Below are 22,252 nucleotides of genomic sequence, written 5' to 3'. Positions count from 1 at the left end.
GGCCGGAGTGCGGATATTTATTTATATGGCTCACTTCAGCCTCACCCTCTGGGTTCAAGTGATCCTCCCACTTCAGCCTCTTAAGTAGCTGGAACTACAGTTGCATGCCACAATGCCCAGCTAATTTTCTAAATTTTTTCCTAGAGATGGGATCTTGCTGTGTTGCCTAGGTTGGTCTCAAACTCCTGACCTCAAGTGATCCTCCCATTCAGCCTCCCAAAGTGCTGGAATTACAGGTGTGAGTCACTGTGCCTGTCCCACTAAACTTTTTAGATCAGTGAAGCAAACAATAAAATTGCTGCGTACTACCATTCAATCTACATGTTGTGCTATTAACTTGAACTTTTGGCTTTACAATACAAATTAAATAATGAGATAATAGGCATTTTCTGTCGACAGAGGTTCCAAACCCCAAGCTTATAGGAGCAGGGTTTGTAGTCTCTTTTGTATCCCTAGCACTTGAAACCGTGCCTGGTTTATAGTTAGCACTTGTTGAGTTAATCTCTTTAATTATTTGAATAAGTGACTATTTTGTTTTTTTAGAGACAGGGTCTTGCTCTGTTCCCCAGGCTAGAGTGCAGTGGGGCCATCATAGCTCACTGTAGCCTCCTGGGTTCAAGCAATCATCCTGCCTTAGCATCTCAAGTAGCTGGGACTACAGGTGCATGCCAGCACACCCAGCTAATGAATGAATGACTTTTTAAGAAGAAAATTCTGTTTTTGAGGGCGAAGATCATCAGCAAATATGATTTTGGAATTCCACATTAAAAAGTCAGGATATTTCCATTTTGCAGTTAAAAAAAATGTTCTGGAGATGGATGGTAGTAGTGATGGTTGTACAACAATGTTGAATGTATTTAATGCCACTGAACTGTACAGTTAAAAGTGGTTAAAATGGTAAATTTTATGTTATTTGTGTTTGACCACAATTAAGAAACCCGTTAGGGCTGGGCTCACACCTGAAATCTCAACACCTCAGGAGGCCAAGGCAGGCATTTCACTTAAACTCAGGAGTTCAAGACCAACTTGGGCAACATGGCAAAACCCTGTCTCTACAAAAAATACAAAAATTTACTGGGTATGGTGACATGTCCCTGTGTGTATGCCCAGCTATTCAGGAGGCTGAGGTGGGAGGATCATTTGAGTCCAGGAGGTTGAGGCTGCAGTGAGCTGTGATGGTCCCACTGCACTCCAGCCAGGGTAACAGAGCAAGACCCTGTCTCAAAAAACAACAACAACAAAAATCCAAACCATTAACAAATACTCATAAAAAATAAGAACAAGAAGAAATTAATCTAACCATGAATAGCTATTTTTTGTTATTCTATTAATATTTGTTTGCTCATAAATATAAGCAGCAGCAGAGCAAATGAATATTAATAAAATCAGCTTTTATATCTGCCACAATATTAACTGCCAAATTTGCTCAAAAAGGTGAAGACAGCTGTTAATGATTTGATAGTAAATAAATGAATGAGTATTTAAGAGCCAGGACAGATCTATGTATGCAAATAAAATTTACACATTTAAAAAATTAACTCGATTTAAAAACTGTCTAGTTATCTACGCAAATATAGAAGAGAAATTTGCAGTGTAATAAGCTTGTTTATAATCTGTTAAACGTAATTTGGGATTTTCTTTTAAGCTGCTGTGCCTTATTGGAGAATCTTTTGATGACTACAGTGATGATGTATGTGGCGCTGTTGTTAATGTTAGAGCTAAAGGTGATAAGATAGCAATATGGACTACTGAATGTGAAAACAGAGAAGCTGTTACACATATAGGGTAAGTTTTGCTCTTTGCCTACTTATTTTACAATATGAGGATGGCTAAAACCAGAAGTTACTTTATTTGTAGCTTTAGAAATAAATAATTTGTTTGTAGATCCTGTTTTCCTTGTATTATTTTTGTGAACACTTTTATAATTTTGAACAGCTCAATTGGTGCGCAACGTCTTGTTCATATATATCTAATCTATATCTATATCTATCTATGTCTATATAGATATATAGATACAGATGTTTTGGAGGGTTTTTTCACAGCTATTTATATATTTAGAGACAGAGTCTCACTCTGTTGTCCAGGCTGTAGTACAGTGGCATGATCTAGGCTCACTGCAGCCGCTGCCTCCTGGGTTCAAGTGATTCTTATGTCTCAGCCTCCCAAGTAGCTGGGAATACAGGCGCATGCCACCATGCTCAGGTAATTTTTTTATTTTTAGTAGAGACCAGGTTTCGCCATGTTGGCCAGGCTGGTCTTTAACTCTTGGCCTCAAGTGATCCATCCACCTTGGCCTCCCAGAGTGCTGGCATTACAGGCATGGGCCATTGCGCCTGGTCTTGTTCATGTTTTTTATTTCTGTAAAATTACTTTTTCTTAGCAGTGAAGTATATAACCACTAGAACACTCTGCTTTGGCATATAGCATTTTTTATTCATTCACAAATGAGAATGTATTTTTCCTACTTTGAAAGTGCTGTTTGAAAAAAGTACTACTTTGAAAAGAGCTAATGTACGCTCATAATAAATAATTCAGTGATTATTGGCAAATAGTGTATGTGCATTTAAAGCATGTGTGTTTACTACATATCATTTTCATTAAAATTTAACATACCTTGGCTTTTGTTTGATGTTTAAAACCCACATGTAGGGTTTTATTAAACCTTTTTTTGTAATTTTATTCTTTGCAAAAATGGCTTTTTTTTTTTTGAGGCAGGGTCTCACTGTGTTATTCAGGCAAGAGTGCAGTGGTGCAGTCACTGCTGAGTGCAGCCTCAACCTCCTGGGCTCAGGTGATCCTCCCACCTCAGCCACCCAATTTAGCTGGAACTCAGGTGTGTACGACCACACCTGGCTATTCTCTTGTATTTTTTTGTAGAGAAGAGGTTTTGCCATATTGCCAAGACTGGTTGTGAACTCCTGGACTTGATCAAGCCACCTCAGCCTTTCAAATGCTGAGATTACAGGCATGAGCCACCATGCTAAACCAGCCGGCATTTTTTTTCTAACTAGGATTTCTTTTTACCTCAATTATATTAGTAATATTTAACACCGGGCGTGGTGGCTCATACCTGTAATCCCAGCACTTTGGGAGGCCGAGGCAGGCAGATCACGAGATGGGGAGATCGAGACCATCCTGGCTAACACGGTGAAACCCCGTCTCAACTGAAAATACAAAAAAAAAACATTAGCTGGGCATGGTGGCGGGTGCCTGTAGTCCCAGCTACTCAGGAGGCTGAGGCAGGAGAATGGCGTGAACCCAGGAGGCGGAGCTTGCAGTGAGCCAAGATTGGGCCACTGCATTCCAGCCTGGGAGACAGAGTGAGACTCTGTCTCACCAAAAAAAAAAAAAAAAAAAAAATTGACTTAACAATTTTATGTTAAAATTAAGTGCTGGTCAGTCAGTGGTCACAAAATGTTTGGTTTGTCCCTTTGTGGTTTTTCAAATATTATTAATTTTTCTTTTTAAAATTAATTTTTGAGACAGAGTCACACTCTGTTGCCCAGGCCGGGGTGCAGTATCGTGATCTCGGCTCACTGCAACCTCCACCTCTTGGGTTCAAGTGACTCTCTTGCCTCAGCCTCCTGAATAGCTGGGACCAGAGGCCTGAGCCACTACAGTATTTTTTGTAGAGACAGATTTCGCCATGTTGACCAGACTGGTGTCAAACTCCTGTGCTCAAGTGATCCACCTGCCTCAGCCTCCCAAAGTGTTGGGATTTCAGGTGTGATCCGCTGCTCTCAGCCATGTAAATTTCTCTGTGAACATAATTTATTTCTGGATCAAAAGGTATAGGGATTTTCTACATTTCATGCTATATGGGGTTCCATAAGAGAAAGGAGTTGATTTGTCATCATATTTTAATGTTTCTGCCAGCATCAAAACCTAATTTTGGAGGATTTACTTCTTTTTTTAAACAGGAGTTAGATTAATTAAGAATTTTTTTCCTATGGAAGTTTTTTATTTTTGTCACTATTAAATGTTTTTGAGTCTATATTAAGACTTCAGATTTTCAAACAAAGATTTTCTTTTCTTAACCCTTCCAATTTGCATGACTCAATGGTCGTGCCTTTTGGTATTTTTAATAATTAAGTATAATTGAAAGGAATGCATTGCATTATAATGCAAATTTGATAATTATCACTTTAGTTACCATAAAATTACTTTTTAATGCCTTATTTTAGGGGGAAGGTAGTAAATCTCCTGGAAGGTATAAAAAAAAAAACTATCCTAGTATCGTGTTGGAGGATTTAACTCCATTAATATGTTTATTCCTTTATTTTTATTTGATTTTGCTTATTTTTCAATTTTTACTATTTTTTTCTTAAAGATTCAGATTTTTAAGGTGAAGTTCAGATTTTTAAGGTGAAGTTCAGATTTTATAATGAAGTTCTCTGTGATCTTTCTCTGAAATCTTGTCAGCTTTATCTCATATTCACTTTACTTATGAGCCATAGTCACACAGCCTGATTTTTATTTCTCAGCTTTCAGATGTGCTCATTATCTTAACATTATCCTTTTTGACCTCGTGATATTTAAAGGGGAAGACTTCTCTAATTTTGTAGATGAGATTAGAATCTCCTTGTTATTACAGCCCTTGTATTTACTCTTTGGCACTCATGACAAGTGCCATTTTATTCTTGCTATAGAGTCATGTCTTACTTGAAAATTAGGTTGTAAAGTTAGTATGTAAAGCAGAAATTACTTTCTCCCTTGAAGTGTTTCATTTTAATCTCCCTCAAAGTGTTTAGTTTTTGTTTGTGCAATCTTGTAACAGGTATGGTAAATATAATTTGTGTAGTAATATACAATCTTTACTAGGGTTCAGACGTGAAATGTAACATTTTAGATCAAAGAATGAAAATAAACATGTTTGTTATACAGATTTCTGTTTAAGTATGCATGTAATACAGGTCCATCATATGTATTTGTGATTTTTTGATTGTGTTTACTAGACTATAAATACAGTGAGCTCAGGGACTTGTCCTTGCTTTGTTCACTATTGATTTAGTAATAATTATAGTATCATAATAATAAACCCGACTGGCTCTCAAATATTTTAAAAGTAATTAACCAAGAATATTGCAAAAATGAAGAGTAAATTGTGCTAAAAGGAAAAGGGTGTATAATTAATTTCCTATTGTACTCTCATCTATATTTTTTAGTACAAAGACTAATAACCCTAAAATTTTGAATTTATTTACTTCTTATGAGTAAAAATTAATGGCTACTTTTTTTTTCTTTTTTTTCTTCTAGGAGGGTATACAAGGAAAGGTTAGGACTTCCTCCAAAGATAGTGATTGGTTATCAGTCCCACGCAGACACAGCTACTAAGAGCGGCTCCACCACTAAAAATAGGTTTGTTGTTTAAGAAGACACCTTCTGAGTATTCTCATAGGAGACTGCGTCAAGCAATCGAGATTTGGGAGCTGAACCAAAGCCTCTTCAAAAAGCAGAGTGGACTGCATTTAAATTTGATTTCCATCTAAATGTTACTAAGATATAAGAGAAGTCTCATTCGCCTTTGTCTTGTACTTCTGTGTTCATTTTTTTTTTTTTTTTTTTTTTGGCTAAAGTTTCCACTATCCCAATCAAAGAATTACAGTACACATCCCCAGAATCCATAAATGTGTTCCTGGCCCACTCTGTAATACTTCAGTAGAATTACCATTAATTACATACAGATTTTACCTATCCACAATAGTCAAAAAAACAACATTACTATGCTTTACAGGAAAAGAAAATTCTGTTGTTCCATTGTATGCAGGAGCATATTTTGCTGGTTTGAAAGATTATGATGCATACAGTTTTCTAGTAATTTTCTTTGTTTCTTTTTACAGCATTGTCTTTGCTGTACTCTTGCTGATGGCTGCTAGATTTTAATTTATTTGTTTCCCTACTTGATAATATTAGTGATTCTGATTTCAGTTTTTCATTTGTTTTGCTTTCGTTTTTTTCCTCATGTAACATTGGTGAAGGATTCAGGAATATGACACAAAGGTGGAATAAACATTAATTTTGTGCATTCTTTGGTAATTTTTTTTGTTTTTTGTAACTACAAAGCTTTGCTACAAATTTATGCATTTCATTCAAATCAGTGATCTATGTTTATGTGATTTCCTAAACATAATTGTGGATTATAAAAAATGTAACATCATAATTACATTCCTAACTAGAATTAGTATGTCTGTTTTTGTATCTTTATGCTGTATTTTAACACTTTGTATTACTTAGGTTATTTTGCTTTGGTTAAAAATGGCTCAAGTAGAAAAGCAGTCCCATTCATATTAAGACAGTGTACAAAACTGTAAATAAAATGTGTACAGTGAATTGTCTTTTAGACAACTAGATTTGTCCTTTTATTTCTCCATCTTTATAGAAGGAATTTGTACTTCTTATTGCAAGGCAGTCTCTATATTATGTCTTCTTTTGTGGTGTCTTCCATGTGAACAGCATAAGTTTGGAGCACTAGTTTATTATGTTTATTACAATTTTTAATAAATTGAATAGGTAGTATATATATGGAATTAAATTGATGTGGCTATCTTTGTTTTTTATAAAGTAAGGCACAGTTCTTCAGTCTTAGGTAAATAATGTACTCTCTTAATATGTTAATACTCATGAGAATTGGGATCTGATGCATCACCATTTGATTGGTAGCAACAGTGGTTGTAAAACTTGGTTGCTGAATTGAGTTGTTTTTATGTAAGTGTCAAAATGGTAGTGTAGGGAAAGTACAGGTGGTGGGAACATAATGCATTAAGAGTTTTGTTAGTGTTGCAATCTAAATAGAATGGAATAAACAGGTATTAAGACATTTATAGTGGTAAATTGTTGTAGTATGGTATTCTGTAAACTTGAAAACTTGATCTACTCTTTGTAGGTATCATTTGAAAGCAAACTTGAAAATGTTTTGTACATAGTACATACTTGTATAGTCCTGTGAAATGAAGTATGGCTATCAGACCAAAGGATAAGCCAAACTGTAGGTAGCAGAATGGAAATTATTAGTTTGAGAGGAAAATTTGTCTTTTAATGGTGATTATGACTTAATCATTTTAAAACTGATAAACTTGACAAAAACCCTGTATGAAATAAACATGAAATTAATAGCACTGATTTCATTGTAAAATTTTAAAGCAGTTTAAAGGGTACCACAGGTTGTCACAGTACTCTCAATGCCACAAACACCTCTTGTTCAGTATTCTAGAAATACTGAATCTTCTGTGTTTATTATAATTATAATCTCAGCATACTGTATGTAATATCTGCTAGTTAAACTTGGGGAATTGGTTAAGCTGACTTACTGTCTACATTAATATGTATAGTTTTGAGTACTTCAAGAGTTTGCTTAAAAGTGATGGTGTTAGTGGTATGTTGGCAATGGGTGGGACCAAAGTGGTGTATCTATTATAAATTAATGGTCTATTTTCTTAATTCTAAAATGAAGTCCAATTTTAAGAAACATCAGCTTTTAGTTGCGAAGGAGGAATAACACATTAAATGTATACAGTTCTAAATTTTTGAAATAACTAATTTGTAGCATTTGATTATTGTTATTAGCATTTTAGAATCATGATTTCATTTTAAACCTTTTTCCTTGGACAAGAAGGGATAATAAATTACTCTGAATAACTTTTGGCAGTTGCCACTTAAATAGTACAGTGATTTGCAACTTTTATTACTTTATTAGCACCTTCTCTAAATATAAAATTAGGCTATATATTATTTTCCAACTTACTCTTTTCTCTCTGTTTAACAGGATATTATAAATAGATTAAATAGATAAATTTTCTTTTGTTTTTTTTTTGGACCAAGTCTTGCTCTGTCGCCCAGGCAGGAGTGCAGTGGCACAATCTCATCTTACTGTAATCTCCTCCTCCCGGGTTCACACCATTCTCCTGCCTCAGCCTCCCGAGTAGCTGGGACTACCGGCGCCCGCACCACGCCTGGCCAAATTTTTTCGTATTTTTAGTGGAGATGGGGTTTCATTGTGTTAGTCAGGTCTCGATCTCCTGACCTGGTGATTCGCCCGCTTTGGCCTCCCGAAGTGCTGGGATTACAGGCGTGAGCCACCGCACCCAGCCCAAATAGATGTATTTTCATGATAAGAGAATTGAAATAAGCTTTAATGGGCGAAAAGCAGTTTATTGTAGGAATGTGACATTTTATTTAATGAATTCAATGTTTATTATCCCAATTCTACAGAAGGATTTAATACATACCAGGCAGTTAAATAATTATAACACATAGTAATAATTTATGTGCCAGACAGTTTAGTCAGTTTACATGCACATTAACCTGTAGAATTATCTTTTGAGATGTAAGGTGCTGTTACTGAGAATTTAAGTAACTTTTGCTTGTAAATTACAAAGGGTGAATTTGAATTCTGGAAATTTGGTTCCAGAGACAATTACATAACATTTTCTCCATAGGGTACAGCCTAACAGGCTATATAGTAAATCACCTCAGCTTGTTATAGGTCGGGCAAACATTTCTCCATTTTACTTCCTTTGGTAATGAATCTAGTAATAGATGGAAATTTTCCCTAGATTCACTGTGTTAGTTGAGGAAGTTTGGAGGCAAAGGTACAGGAGTTTACGGTAGATAGTGTTAGTAAACATAGTCACATGCTATGTCAGGAAGTTTTGGTCAGCAGCAGACCACATACAGGATTGTGGGCCAGTAACATTGTAACTGTATTTTTACTGTACCTTTTCTATGTTATGTTTAGATACACAAATAGCATTATGGAGTATTCAGTATGGTAACATGCTATACAGGTTTCTAGCCTAGGAGCAATATTTGTTCCACGAAGCCTATATTTGTGGTAGGTTATACCATTTAGGTTTGTGTATGTACCCAACGATATCACCTAATGACCCATTTCTCAAAACGTATTCCCATCATTAATCAATGCATGGTCATGTTTTCATATACATTTTAAGCTTCTGTATTCTAATCTAATATAAATGGGAAAATAAGGCAAAATGTTCAAACTAATAGGCATTGAGATTCTTAAATGCTAAAGTTGCATTCAAAAGGATAATTTTAGGCTTTGTGACGAAGCTGTGTTGTATTTTAAAGTTAATGACAAGGCTGTGCACCTTTTATCTCTAATTGTTTCTTACAGAATGTTTTTATTATCGAGTAGTAAAACAATGTCAGATCCTTTTTACACAAATTCAAGAGTTTAGGCCAGATTGATGTTGATAAACAAAACTTCAGCATATCTCTCGAGGTCAAATTATATGTGTCTGGAAACTTCTATAGTAATTTTGTATTACTGTAACAATATGTGATCACTTTTCTAGTAATGTTTTAAAAAATATCTTACAGGCCAGGCATAGTAGTTTATACCTATAATCCCAGCACTTTGGGATGCCAAGGTGGCAGGATTGCATGAGTCCAGGAGTTCAACACCAGTCTGGGCAATAAAGTGACACCCTATCATTACAAAAAAATTAAAAAATATTTAAGTACGTGTGTGTGTGTAATATATGTATATTTTATATATATATATAAAACCATATATGTATGTGTACATATAGTATGTCTGGCAGAGTACAATTTAGGGGTTAAGACTGGTCCCTCACATATGGTGTGAGAAACTCTGTTCTCAGGTTGCTTTGCCCATAAGCCCAGGGCAACTCATTTGCCCATCATTCCCTAAAACAACCAGGTCTCTTAGGTCTACAGTTTTCATCTTTATACATTTAATATATTTGATGTCAAAAACTTTGGTCCTGTTCTCTTTTTACCATCTTAAACTGTTGTGTCCTGCTTTATTATGAATTCCAAAGTAGGCATTAGGTAGCCTTCCTACTACCATGGTTTAGAGTTCAATATTATGACCATTCCACTGGTAGAAGCAAAAAATGAAATTTTAGGCATGTGGTCACATGTGCCTATGGTGCTGCCTTTTCCAATTCAGGGGAACTAATTTTCATATTTTAATCTTGCAGCTTTTTTTTAACGTCATACATTATGATTTCTCATAGTTGTGCACAGAACTCACTTCCCCACCTTTTCTGAAAAAAAGTTATGTATACACCCATATATATGTATTGAGCACTTCTATTTACTATGTTCCACGTGCTGGGCATATAGCAAGAATAGAATGGTCTGGGACCCTGCTCTAAAGTTTTAGAAGCAGAGACATATATTAAAAGTGCATTAGTCTGACCCGGAGCGGTGGCTCATGCCTGTAGTCCCGAGCACTTTGGAGGCTAAAGCAGGTGGATCACCTGAGGCCAGGAGTTCCAGACCAGCCTGGCCAACATGGTGAAACCCCGTCTCTACTAAAAATATAAAAATTACCCAGGTGTGGTGGTGTGTACCTGTAATCCCAGTTACTTGGGAGACTGAGACAGGAGAATCATTTGAGCCTAGGAGGTGGAGGTTGCAGTAAGCTGAGATCGCGTCACTGTACTCCAGCCTGGGTGACAGAGCAAGACTCCATCTCAAAAAAAAAACAAAAAAAAAAAAACAGCCTGTGTCTGGTGTCTGTTCTACAAATAGCTTTTGTTACTGAAAATAGGACTAGGGTTTTATTACTGGGGATTATGTAGTCTAGAGGTAAATATAAAGTGAGGTTTTTTGTTCTTTTTTTTTTTTTAATTTTGAGACGGAGTCTGGTTTGCCAGGCTGGAGTGCAGTGGCGCGCTCTCAGCTCACTGCAACCTCCGCCTCCTGGAAGAAGGCTCCTGGGTTCAAGTGATTCTCTTGCCTCAGCCTTCCGAGTAGCTGGGACAACAGGCGCGTGCTACCATGCCCAGCTGATTTTTGTATTTTTAGTAGAGATGGGGTTTCACCATGATGGCCAGGATGGTCTCAATTTTTTGACCTCCTGATGCGCCCACCTCGGCCTCCCAAAGTGCTGGGATTACAGGCCTGCGCCACTGCACCCGGCCGTGGTTGGTTGTTCTAAATACCCTTCTAAGCTCTAAAATACTCTTCCAGCTCTGAAACGTTGATTCTAAACAGATCACATTCCAGGAGGACTCTAGCAAACCAGCATATGCAAATTATAGCTTTTGCAAGACCGTTTCTACTTTTATATTACTGAACTCTATATGATTTTCCAAGCAAAGTTTTGTGACTCTTTTTTGAGTATGTGATTGTACTTTTAAATTTTTTCACCATTCATTTAACATTTTTTAGCATACTGTAGTATTTTTGATGCAATTGTGTTTGCATTGGTGTGGCTTTAGAGGTTTCTCCAGCCACCTTCCCAAAATACTGATCTGTGATTTTTTTCTTTAATATTTGGCCAAACATAATACATGTTGATTTTATTTTTCATCCCTACAGAAAGGTAGAAGGTGAGAATTCTGTCTCCTATCCTACTGTTGTTTTTAAAAGTGCCACTCAAATTTCTTGTACGTGTCTAGAAACTTGTGCATACAATAGATGTACAGTGTGGCTGGTCATGGTGGCTCATGCCTATAATCCCAGCACTTTGTGAAGCCGAGGTGGGTGGATCACCTGAGGTCAGAAGTTTGAGACCAGCCTGATCAACATGATGAAACCCTGTCTTTACTAAAATTAGAAAAATTAGCCAGGTGTGGTGGTGCGTGCCTGTAATCCCAGCTACTTGGGAGGCTGAGGCATGAGAATTGCTTGAACTTGGATGGCAGAGGCTGCAGGGAGCCAAGATCGTGCCACTGCATTCCAGCCTGGGCAACAGAGCCAGACTCCATCTCCAAAAAAAAAAAAAAAAAAAAAGGTACAATATATGTAACTTTTTTCATTGAACACAAAAATTCTGTTAGTTTTGTTTTCTCATTTTTACTTGTCATGATGTATGTAGAATGCATTATTTTTAGTGTCTGCTGTTCCGTTATACAGATGTATCTCTTACTGGTTGAATCTTTGCCTTCACAGACCCTCAAGTTGTATTCGTATCATTTTACACTAAGCAAAAAGAAGACGGATTCGGGCTGGGCATGGTGGCTCATGCCTGTAATCCAGGCACTTTGGGAGGCTGAGGCAGGTGGATCACAAAGTCAGGAGTTCGAGACCAGCCTGGCCAACATAGTGAAACCCCATCTCTAAAAATATGAAAAAAAATTAGCCGGGCATGGTGGTGCACACCTGTAGCCCCAGCTACACGGGAGGCTGAGGCAGGAGAATTGCTTGAACCCAGTAGGCGGAGGTTGCAGTGAGCAGGTTGCGCCACTGCACTCCAGCCTGGGCAACAGAGCAAGACTCCGTCTCAAGAAAAAAAAAAGATGGATTGATTTTTGTCAGCAGTATCAACTGGCACTTACCATCTACCCCTTCAATACCCAAACCATTCTAATCTATGTATACAGACCATCGTCTGTTTTGTTATTGTATTCTACAAGGCAGCTTTGTGAGTTACACAGTTTTGGTCCTCATGATATTTTTCTGATTGGTTTTTAATGTATTTTCCTCTAACGAGCCAACATTGTTATACACGTACTTTGTTTATTTGCTAGATTGTACTCTTTCCCAAAGATGTATGAACTATGGGAACTATAGTATCCCAAAGATAATATGAACTAGTGTCTACTTTCATTTTACCTATTTACCTGTAAACATTGAAAAAACTGAATCAAATGCAGTGATATTGGACCTAGTTGTATTGTCATGCCTTATAATGAATTTAACTTCACAGTTTTCTAAATGAGAGCATTTCCCAAACACATCTTTATGGTCATAACCAGTTTCCCTTGGCATTTCATTTATTTTTATTTTTTGAGACGGAGTTTCGCTTTTGTTGCCCAGGCTGGAGTTCAATGGCATGATCTCGGCTCACTGCAACCTCCACCTCCCAAGTTCAAGCGATTCTGCCTCAGCCTCCAAGTAGCTGGGATTAGAGGCATGCACCACCATGCCCGACTAATTTTGTATTTTTAGTACAGATGGGGGCTTCTCCATGTTGGTAAGCCTGGTCTCGAACTCCCAACCTCAGGTGATCTGCCCGCCTTGGCCTCCCAAAGTGTTGGGATTACAGGCGTGAGCCACCGCATCTGGACTGATTTGTTTTTAAGGCCATTATTTTTCTGGTTTATTTTGTGACTTTGACATTTGACTCAATTTTGGGTGAATGGTTTGTATGTGATGCCTGACATCGTGTTTTGATGTGTAGGATATGCCATAGGATATGTGAGACATACGATCTGTCCCAACTTGACCTTGTTTCGTATTGTTTATGTCAAGGTGCTGCGTATATTAGATATGCTGTTGGGGCTCTGTGTTCTAGCTCTGCCTTTTAGATAGTAACTATGGTTAAATATTGCAGTGTCCTGCATGTCTCCACACACGGGTTTTGTAACTGAGTCAGAATGATAAGTGATTATTAAGCACATTTTTTCTCCTTTCAGGAAACCACTATTTTCCTCTTCTATATGCTGTTTTGTAAGTAGCACTTTTATGAAGGTTGTCTTCAAATGTTTGCATCTTCCATTTCTACTGCCTGTGGGTTATCCATCCTGTCATTTTGTGCCACTTTTTTTTTTTTTTTTTTTTTTTAACTTTTAAGTTGAGGGATGCAAGTGTAGGTTTGTTACATAGGTAAACTTGTGTCATGGGGTTTGTTGTACAGATTATTTCATCACCCAGGTGTTAAGCCTAGTATGCACTAATTGTTTTCCCTGATCCTCTCCCTCCTCCCACCCTCCACTCTGTGAAAGGCTCCAGTGTGTGTTGTTCCCCTCCATGTGTCCATGTGTTCTCATCATTTAGCTCCCACTTATAAGTGAGAATGTGGTGTTTGGTTTTCTGTTCCTGCATTAGTTTGCTAAGGATAATGGCCTCGAGCTCCATCCATGTCCCTGTAAAGGACATGATCTTGTACTTTCTTATGGCTGCATAGTATTCTGTGGTGTATTTGTACTACATTTTCTTTATCCAGTCTATCATTAGGCATTTAGGTTGATTCCATGTTTTCGCTATTGTGAATAGTGCTGCAATGAACATACGTGTGCATGTCTTTTTATAATAAAATGATTTATATTCTGTTGTGTATATACCCAGTAATAGGATTGCTGAGTTGAATGCTATTTCTATCTTTAGGCCTTTGATGAATAGACACACTGTCTTCCACAATGGTTGAACTAATTTACACTCCCACCAACAGTGAATAAGTGTTCACTTTTCTCCACAACCTTGCCAGCATCTGGTATTTTTTGACTTTTTGACTGCTCACATCAAAACTTTTTGTAAATAAAGTTTTATTGAAACATGGCCTTACCCATTTGTTTACATATATCTATGGCTGTTTTTGTGCCACAATGTCAGAGTTGTCTTAAAGTAGACAGAGACTATCTGGCTGTAAAGCCTGAGATATTTAAACTAACTGGTTCTTTATGGAAAAAGTTTGTTGACCACCTACTCTAAACGTTTGGTAGTGATGGTGGTGTTGGGAAAAAAACAAATAGCTTACTCTCTTTAAATTTCCCTTTTACTTTCTACAAACTCCTAACACCATTTACGACTTTGTCATCAATATGGTCAACTAAGCTTGGTTTGCATGGCTGTACTTCCTTTCACCTTCCACTTAGGCAGTGTCTCCAAGTCCATTGCAGTTTCTATTTTGTCTCCTGACTGTCCCTGTCTCAGTTCTTATCCTAAATGACATAACAGCTGATCTCCCTACTTTTTGCCTGTGCCCTCAAATGTGCTCATTGTTGATCTCCCTGTTAGGTGTTCTTTTTCTACTCTTTAGAAAGCAGTCAAGGAAACCAGGGTTCTCTCAAAGTGGAAAATACTAGAACTTATGTACTGTTATTATAATGATAGTTGGTGTTTTGAATTATGAGAATGATTCCAGGTGGTTTCTGAATCATCCAGTAAAGCTGTATTCACTCTGTAGGACTGTCTTAGTATTTCCTGCATTACCTAAAGCAGCATGTAGTGTGGATTTATTTGTTCATTGCCTTATTGCAGGAAGTAAATTTAAAAATGAAGAAAAGACAGAATGTGAAAAAAGATTAAACCAAAAGTAAGTTTAGCATGCCAAATGCATTCCATAAAGCCCATTCTAAGTGACTACTCTAAGTGAAGCAATTTACTCAAAGATGCTGATGTCATGCTTGGGCAACTGTCATTTGTGGGATACAATTTTTGCCCTAAGAAATCTAGCAGGCTATGCCAATGGAAGACAAGATCCAATAGATATATATTTTATGGTAACATTAAAGAAAAAGTAGCCACCCTCTCCAGAAAAGTGAGTGCATGTTTGGGAGGCAGACAACCTGAGTTCACATTCTAGTTCTGCTATTAGCTGTATAAACTTAGTCAAAGTTAATTGAGCTTTCTAAGCTAGTTTCCTCATTTGTGAAACAAGGAGTAATACCTGTATCAGAAAGTGGTTGTAAGATTTTATAAATGAATTCCTGGGTGTACAGAATGTAATGTATTGCTTGGTGTGTAGTGAATGTTTAATGGTTGTTAGCCTTCCCTATGTCTCCATGAAGGAATACCTATAGTGTGAGTAATGCAGTGACTCTGTAACTCTTTTATGTTTTTTTTTCTTTTTGTAGAGGTCATCATTGTAGGTTGATTAAGTGATACAAATTGCAATTCTGTAAATGTAACTGGGTGGCGATCCACATTTTGAGGCCCAAGTTTATAGTCCAGCCTAATTTATACAGTCTTAGGGTGTAATGTATGGTTCTTAATCTAATACTTCCTGATAAAATTATGTGTTCTTCACCCCATGGTGGCAACACCTTGATGATTGATTATCATTTGATACATATGCATCAGATTGTGTACTACTGAGGACTTTATAGATCTCCTGAAGCTGCACTCAATAGAATTCTTAGCTCAGGATCCTTGTACGGTATTCCCAGATTAAGGACCCCTGATCTAGAGGGATGGTAATAGCTGCATAAATCTTTAAATCAGTGGTTAAGTCTGTTAGACCCAGCACCTCATATATAAAATCAGTGCACACTATTATCCTGAAGTGAAATTCATGTGTATATAACTTGCTTACCTACTTTTTTTTTTTTTTAAAGAAAAAAGTCTTAACTGGAGAATAATAGAGAAAACAAAAGAAATAAGAGGGAAGTTGTTTTAAATAAAATATTTGTTTTAGTTCTAACATAACTACATAATGAAGTAGTCTGGTAACTGAACCTCTACCTACATGTGCACATGACAACTTTTAAGTGTAGGCTATTAAATAAGTTTTTCTGAAATGAGGCACAAGATTTAATAAAAGTTCTGGACAAAAATACATCTTTTCCTCAATTTACATGTGGTATTCCTGAAACATTCAGAATATATTAAAGTTGCACAAAAAATATTTGGTGCTAGATAATGTTAGAAAATTGAGTTCAATTCAAATGTTCACTATTATGAATAGATTATTTTAAAATTACATACATATTTGGCAAGATATTTGAATGCCATTTGAGATGCCAGCTCTTAGATGTGTAGTAGTGCCAGAAGCACTTCACCAGTAATTGTTCCAACCAAAGTGTCCCATAAATTTCCACTGGTACAGCAGTGCTCACTGGTTCTGTGTCCATTGAAAACCAGTCCTATAGATCAGTGCTTTTCAAATTCATTGTGCCCATGAACCAGCTGGTCACTCCAATTATGCTTGCAGTCAGGTCTGTGATTCAGCATTTCTAAGAAACTCCCAAGTGATTCAGATGATCCTTATAGTTCATTACCACATTTTTAAAACCTATTTTTTGTTGATAATTGTACATATTTATGGGATATGTGTGATATTTTGATACATGCATACAATGTATAATGATCAAATCAATGTATTTAGGATATTCATCATCTCAAACATGTAGCATTTATTTCTTTGTTCATGTACCTACATTTTGAAAGTATTAAGGCATAATGCCCTGTATCTGTGCTATCCAAAACAGTAGCCACTAACCCCATGTGCCTATTTAATGTTAATTAAATAAAATTCATCAGTTCCTCATGCTAGCTACATTTCAGGTATTCAATACATGTGGCTAATGGTTATTATGTTGGACAGTGCAGGTATTTCTATCTCCAAAAGTTCTATTGGACAACTGTACTGTATGCATTTTTTTCTCAGGTGAGCTTTTAATGTTTCAAATGGCAGTGCATTTTACTTTTGGACAAGTATCTGAAGAGCAATCACACGCTTTGAGAGCTGAGCTTAAATAAGATTGTCGTTCTTTTTGTTCAGTCTGATAATGAAATGTACCTGATTGGAATGCCACCAAATCATCCTAGCAATGGGTCAAAGTTCTGCTGCAAAGACTTCTAAAGCATAAAGTGTTTTTCAAAAAGTTTCTCACTGCAACCTACAATAAGAAATACATTCTATTTTGTGGCTCAGTTTATGTAGATATATGTATACACCAAAACAAAAGTTTCATTAAGTGGTTCTCAGTGTTACCATATGGAATGCATTTTGAGATTTTTTATGCTAGTCCATTTCATTTAAAAATTTTTGAAAATTTTAGAGACAGAATCTCACTGTGTTTCCTAGGCTGGAGTGCAGTGACTATTCACAAGTGCCATCATGATGCGCTACAGCCTCAAATTCTGGGCTCAAGCCATCTTCCCACCTCAGCCTCTCTAGTAGCTAGGATTATAGGTGTGCACCACCCAACTTCTTCTTCTTCTTCTTCTTTTTTAATGCTGGTCTCAATCCTCTTTATCTAGTCAGTCATAATTTGTAGTTTGAAAAAGTGCCACAAAAAGTATCTGTGGTAATGTGGGCCTATGAAAATTACAAAGCAATTTGTAACAATTGGCCACCTTGGTCATAAAAAATGCTCTCTGAAGCCTTCATTGTTTGTTTACAACTGGTTAATTTTACTTCAAGTTATACTCTTAGCATAAATACAAAATATATCTCTAAATAACTGAATGAATCATTTTGCTACATGGCACTGTTAACTATTAATCAGCTAAATAATCTGTGAAAAGTGTAATGCTGGTTTTAGATAGGTTCTCTGTGGAATATGTTTTGCAGGGGGTAGAGAGTCAACGATGGAACATTTAATAACATTGCCAGACTGGTTGCCTATTTAAGGTCTCACAATTCATGACCCTAAGCCTATGTCATCATCTGCAATAACATGAATACTTCTCTTTGTTGTGTATAGCAGAAAAACCTGTATTCACCTAACCCAAATGTGGTGTCACGTTACAAATTAAAAAGAAGGTGGAGGGAATATGCACATTCCTTTTTTAATACCACTAGAATTCTGACCCATTAAAAGATGTTTTTATTCAATCTCCCACAAGTATCAAAGAGCAGACTCAGCCAATCAACAAATATTTATTGAGCATCTGTTATGTGTTGAATAGATAGTAGAGAACAAAATAGGACATGGTTTCACCCTCATGATGATTATCTGTAAATTTGTGAAATGTGTTCAAATCTCTACTACATTTTGTTAAATGATTATTATATGCCAGGCACCTCTTAAGTGCTGGTTTACGCTAGTAAAAGAGCAGGACAAAAACATCTCCCCAAATGAAGCTTTTGTTTTTTGGGGGATTTTTTGGTTTGCTTGTTTTTTAAAAAAATGCAGTATTTCTCTGTTGCCCAGCCTGGCTCAGTGGTCCTTCTGCCTCAGCTTCCCAAGTAGCTGGGAATACAGCAACATCACAGCCAGCTAATTTTTAAATTTGTTTGTAGAAATGGGGTCTCAGTGTGTTGTCCAGTCAGGTCTCGAACTCCTGGGATCCAGTGATACTCCTGCCTCAGCCTCACAAGTAGGTAGGATTACAAGCCTAAGCCACCATGCCTGGGTTAAAGCTTTTGTCCTAATGGATTTGTAGATATGCTCATTTCCTCCTTGTATTTCTAAGAGTTTTTGCCCTATACAATTCAATGTAAAGTTATTTGATGCTAAAATATGGCAATTTTTATTGCTGACTGTGGGCTTTATTACACAGAGAAATGTCGATGTGTATCCCTGGTATTATCTGTGTGAACTCCTCACCTCTAGGAACTATAGCTTCTCTCTAACACCTGAAATCTAACCTTTAGTGTAGGTTAGAATTGTAAATGGACAGGTTTCACTTTCGACTAAGCATTAACCAGGTACTTTTTTTTTTTTTTTTTTTTTTTTTGAGACGGAGTCTTGCTCTGTGCCCCAGGCTGGAGTGCAGTAGCGCGATCTCGGCTCACTGCAAACTCCGCCTCCCAGGTTTACGCCATTCTCCTGCCTCAGCCTCCTGAGTAGCTGGGACTACAGGCGCCCGCCACCATGCCCGGCTAATTTTCTTGTATTTTTAGTAGAGACGGGGTTTCACGTGTTAGCCAGGATGGTCTGGATCTCCTGACCTCGTGATCCGCCTGCCTCGGCCTCCCAAAGTGCTGGGATTACAGGCTTGAGCCACCGCACCCGGCCTTTTTTTTTTTTTTTTAAATTGAGACGGAGTCTCTGTCGCCCAGGCTGGAGTGCAGTGGCGTGATCTCGGCTCACTGCAAGCTCCGCCTCCCGGGTTCACGCCATTCTGCCTCAGCCTCCTGAGTAGCTGGGACTACAGGAGCCTGCCACCACGCCCGACTAATTTTGTATTTTTAGTATAGACGGGGTTTCACCCTGTTAACCAGGATGGTCTCTATCTCCTGACCTCGTGATCCACCCACCTCGGCCTCCCAAAGTGCTGGAATTACAGACATGAGCCACCTCACCCTGCCCGAGCCACTGCACCTGGCCAATTCCAGGTAAATATTTTTTTAACTTTATATCTTGACATAATTTCAAAGTTACATACAAATTATAACAATAATACAAGAATCCTTTTTTTTTTTTTTGAGACTGAATTTCGCTCTTGTCACCCAGGCTGGAGTGCAATGGCGCCGCCATCTTGGCTCACTGCAACCTTCCCCTCCTGGGTTAAAGCGATTCTCCTGCCTCAGCCTCTTGAGTAGCTGGGATTACAGATGCCCACCATCACGCCTGGCTAATTTTTGTATTTTTAGTAGAGATGGGGTTTCTCCGTGTTGATCATGCTGGTCTCGAACTCCTGACCTCAGGTGATCCACCTGCCTCAGCCTCCCAAAGTGCTGGGATTACAGGCGTGAGCCACTTTGCCTAGCCAAGAGTACAATTATTTCCAAGACTACCCTTCACCCAGATTCATTAAATGTTAGCATTTTACTACATTTACTTTATTCTTTTTAAAAACTTTATAGAGATGGGATCTCATTATGTTGCTCAGGCTGTTCTCAATCTCCTGTCCTCAAGCAACTCCAACCTTGGTCTCCCAACGTGCTGGGATTACAGGCACAAACCACTACACTCTGCCTATTCTTTCTACGTAAATTTTTTTCCGAACTATTTGAGAATAAGCTGACATGATACTCCTTTAGCCCCAAATATTTCAGTGTGTATTTCCTAAAATCTTTGTTTCCTAAAACCAAGAACATTTTTTATTTTTTATCTTGAGACCAAGTCTCTCTCTGTCGCCAGGCTGGAGTGCAGTGGCACCATCTCGGCTCACTGCAATCTCCGCCTCCCAGGTTCAAGCGATTCTCCTGCCTTGGCCTCCTGAGTAGCTGGGACTACAGGCACCCGCCACCACACCCGGCTAATTTTTGTATTTTTAGTAGAGACAGGTTTTCACCGTGTTTTCCAGGATGGTCTTGATCGCCTGACCTCGTGATCCACCCGCCTCGGCCTCCCAAAGTGCTGGGATTACAGGCGTGAGCCACCGCACCTGACTTTCAAGAACATTTTTTCACATAACCATAGTATAATGATAAAAATCAGGAAATTAGCATTAATACACTCAAGCATTTTATAGGCATTATTCAGATTTTACCATCTGTCCAGTACACCTCCTACTTTTTCTTGTTTTGTTTTGTTTTTTGCTTGTCAGTTGAATTTCAGTCGCCTAGCCTGATGAAAATAACCATTTTATTCTTTTTTAACTATGAATTTTTCATATTCTCTGCTGTATTTTCTATCTGCTGGTCAGTTTTGCTGCTTTTTCATTTTATTTATATTATTATTATTTTTCGTAGCGACAGGGTCTATGTTACCCAGGCTGGTCTTGAACTCTTGGGCTCAAGTGACCCTTCTGCCACAGCCTCCTGAAGTGCTGGAATTACAAGTGTGAGCCACTGTGCGTGGCTCATTTTATTTCTGATATTATCTTTGATGTGCCATTTTAAAAAAGTTAAGTTAGTGAGGCCGGGCACAGTAGCTCATGCCTGTCTGTAATCCCAGCACTTTGGGAGGCCAAGACCTGCAAATTACCTGAGGTTAGGAGTTCAAGACCAGGCTGACCAACACGGAGAAACCCTGTCTCTACTAAAAATACAAAATTAACTGGATGTGGTGGCACATACCTGTAATCCTAGCTACTTGGGAGGCTGAGGCAGGAGAATCACTTGAACCCGGGAGGTGGAGGTTGCGGTAAGCCATTGTACTCCAGCCTGGGCAACAAGAGTGAAACTCTGTCTCAAAAAAAAAAAAAAAAAATTAGTGAATTGCAGTTTGCAGAAATACCAGAAATACTTCTCTGGTATTTCTCACATTTTCTGTTGCCAGGCCTCCTTGGTACCATCTAGTTTTGTATGCCTTGCTGCCTCTATCAGTCCTGCTCACTTCCGTTTTTGCACTGCTTATAGCAAAGAAGGATATACATTTTAGGGTGCATGTGTATTTTTCTAGTGCTCTCTGAGATTTGCCATCAGTGGGCTGTCCCTATTCTGTCTGTACAATCTCAGGTGCTTTCACACTACTTACCTATGTTTTGGCGTCCATATTATACTTTTCCTGTGTTTCCTTGAGAAAGGTCGTATGTTCTCCCCTACCCCATATTCTTGTTGCTTTCATCCAGATTCTGTTATATATAAAGTTTCAGTGCAGCAAAATAAATAGCACTCGAATATAAAATTTTCTTTTTAATTCTCAGCAAGGCAAGGTCCTTCTATAGAAGGGTGCGCCCTTACAGATGGAGCAATGGTGAGCGCACACTTGGACAAGGGAGGGGAAGTGGATCTTATCCCTGAGGCACATGGCCCCTGCTGCTGTGTCTTTCCGCTGTTGGCTAGGGTTAGACCGCACATGCTGAACTAATTCCAATTGGCTAATTTAAAGAGAGTGAGGGGGTGAGTGGTTGGCGGGAAAAATGGTTATGACAGAGCAGGTAATCGGAATGAGTCAGGGTGGAGCAGGTAATGGAAAAGGTTGCTTTATGAGGAAGTTAAGTTTAAAAGTAGAAGGTAAAGAATTGAACATACTGACATACCGATTCTTTGAAAAGAAATTTAGAACTTATATCTAACAGTTCTAAGAGGAGAAAG

General features: G+C 37.9%; 1 protein-coding gene and 1 long non-coding RNA gene across 2 annotated transcripts in view; both read left to right on the top strand.

Annotated features, from left to right (window-relative positions):
* EIF4E (eukaryotic translation initiation factor 4E) overlaps window positions 1-7,115 on the top strand; it is a 52,781-nt gene extending 45,666 nt beyond the window's left edge. Inside the window, exons 6-7 of the mRNA XM_023190937.1 lie at window positions 1,646-1,785; window positions 5,257-7,115. Of these exons, the coding sequence (XP_023046705.1) occupies window positions 1,646-1,785; window positions 5,257-5,371 (255 nt within the window). The 3' untranslated portion in view covers window positions 5,372-7,115. The remainder of the gene's footprint in view (window positions 1-1,645; window positions 1,786-5,256) is intronic.
* A 4,660-nt stretch (window positions 7,116-11,775) lies between these two features.
* LOC111525517 lies at window positions 11,776-14,841 on the top strand. Its single transcript, XR_002726126.1, has 2 exons — window positions 11,776-12,485; window positions 12,518-14,841. It is a non-coding gene; the product is annotated as an uncharacterized LOC111525517 (long non-coding RNA).
* Window positions 14,842-22,252: the final 7,411 nt, after the last annotated feature.

The sequence above is a fragment of the Piliocolobus tephrosceles genome, chromosome 3 (assembly GCF_002776525.5).
Source record: "Piliocolobus tephrosceles isolate RC106 chromosome 3, ASM277652v3, whole genome shotgun sequence".
Classification (NCBI taxonomy): domain Eukaryota; kingdom Metazoa; phylum Chordata; class Mammalia; order Primates; family Cercopithecidae; genus Piliocolobus; species Piliocolobus tephrosceles.
This window is presented reverse-complemented; position numbering and strand designations above follow the sequence as displayed.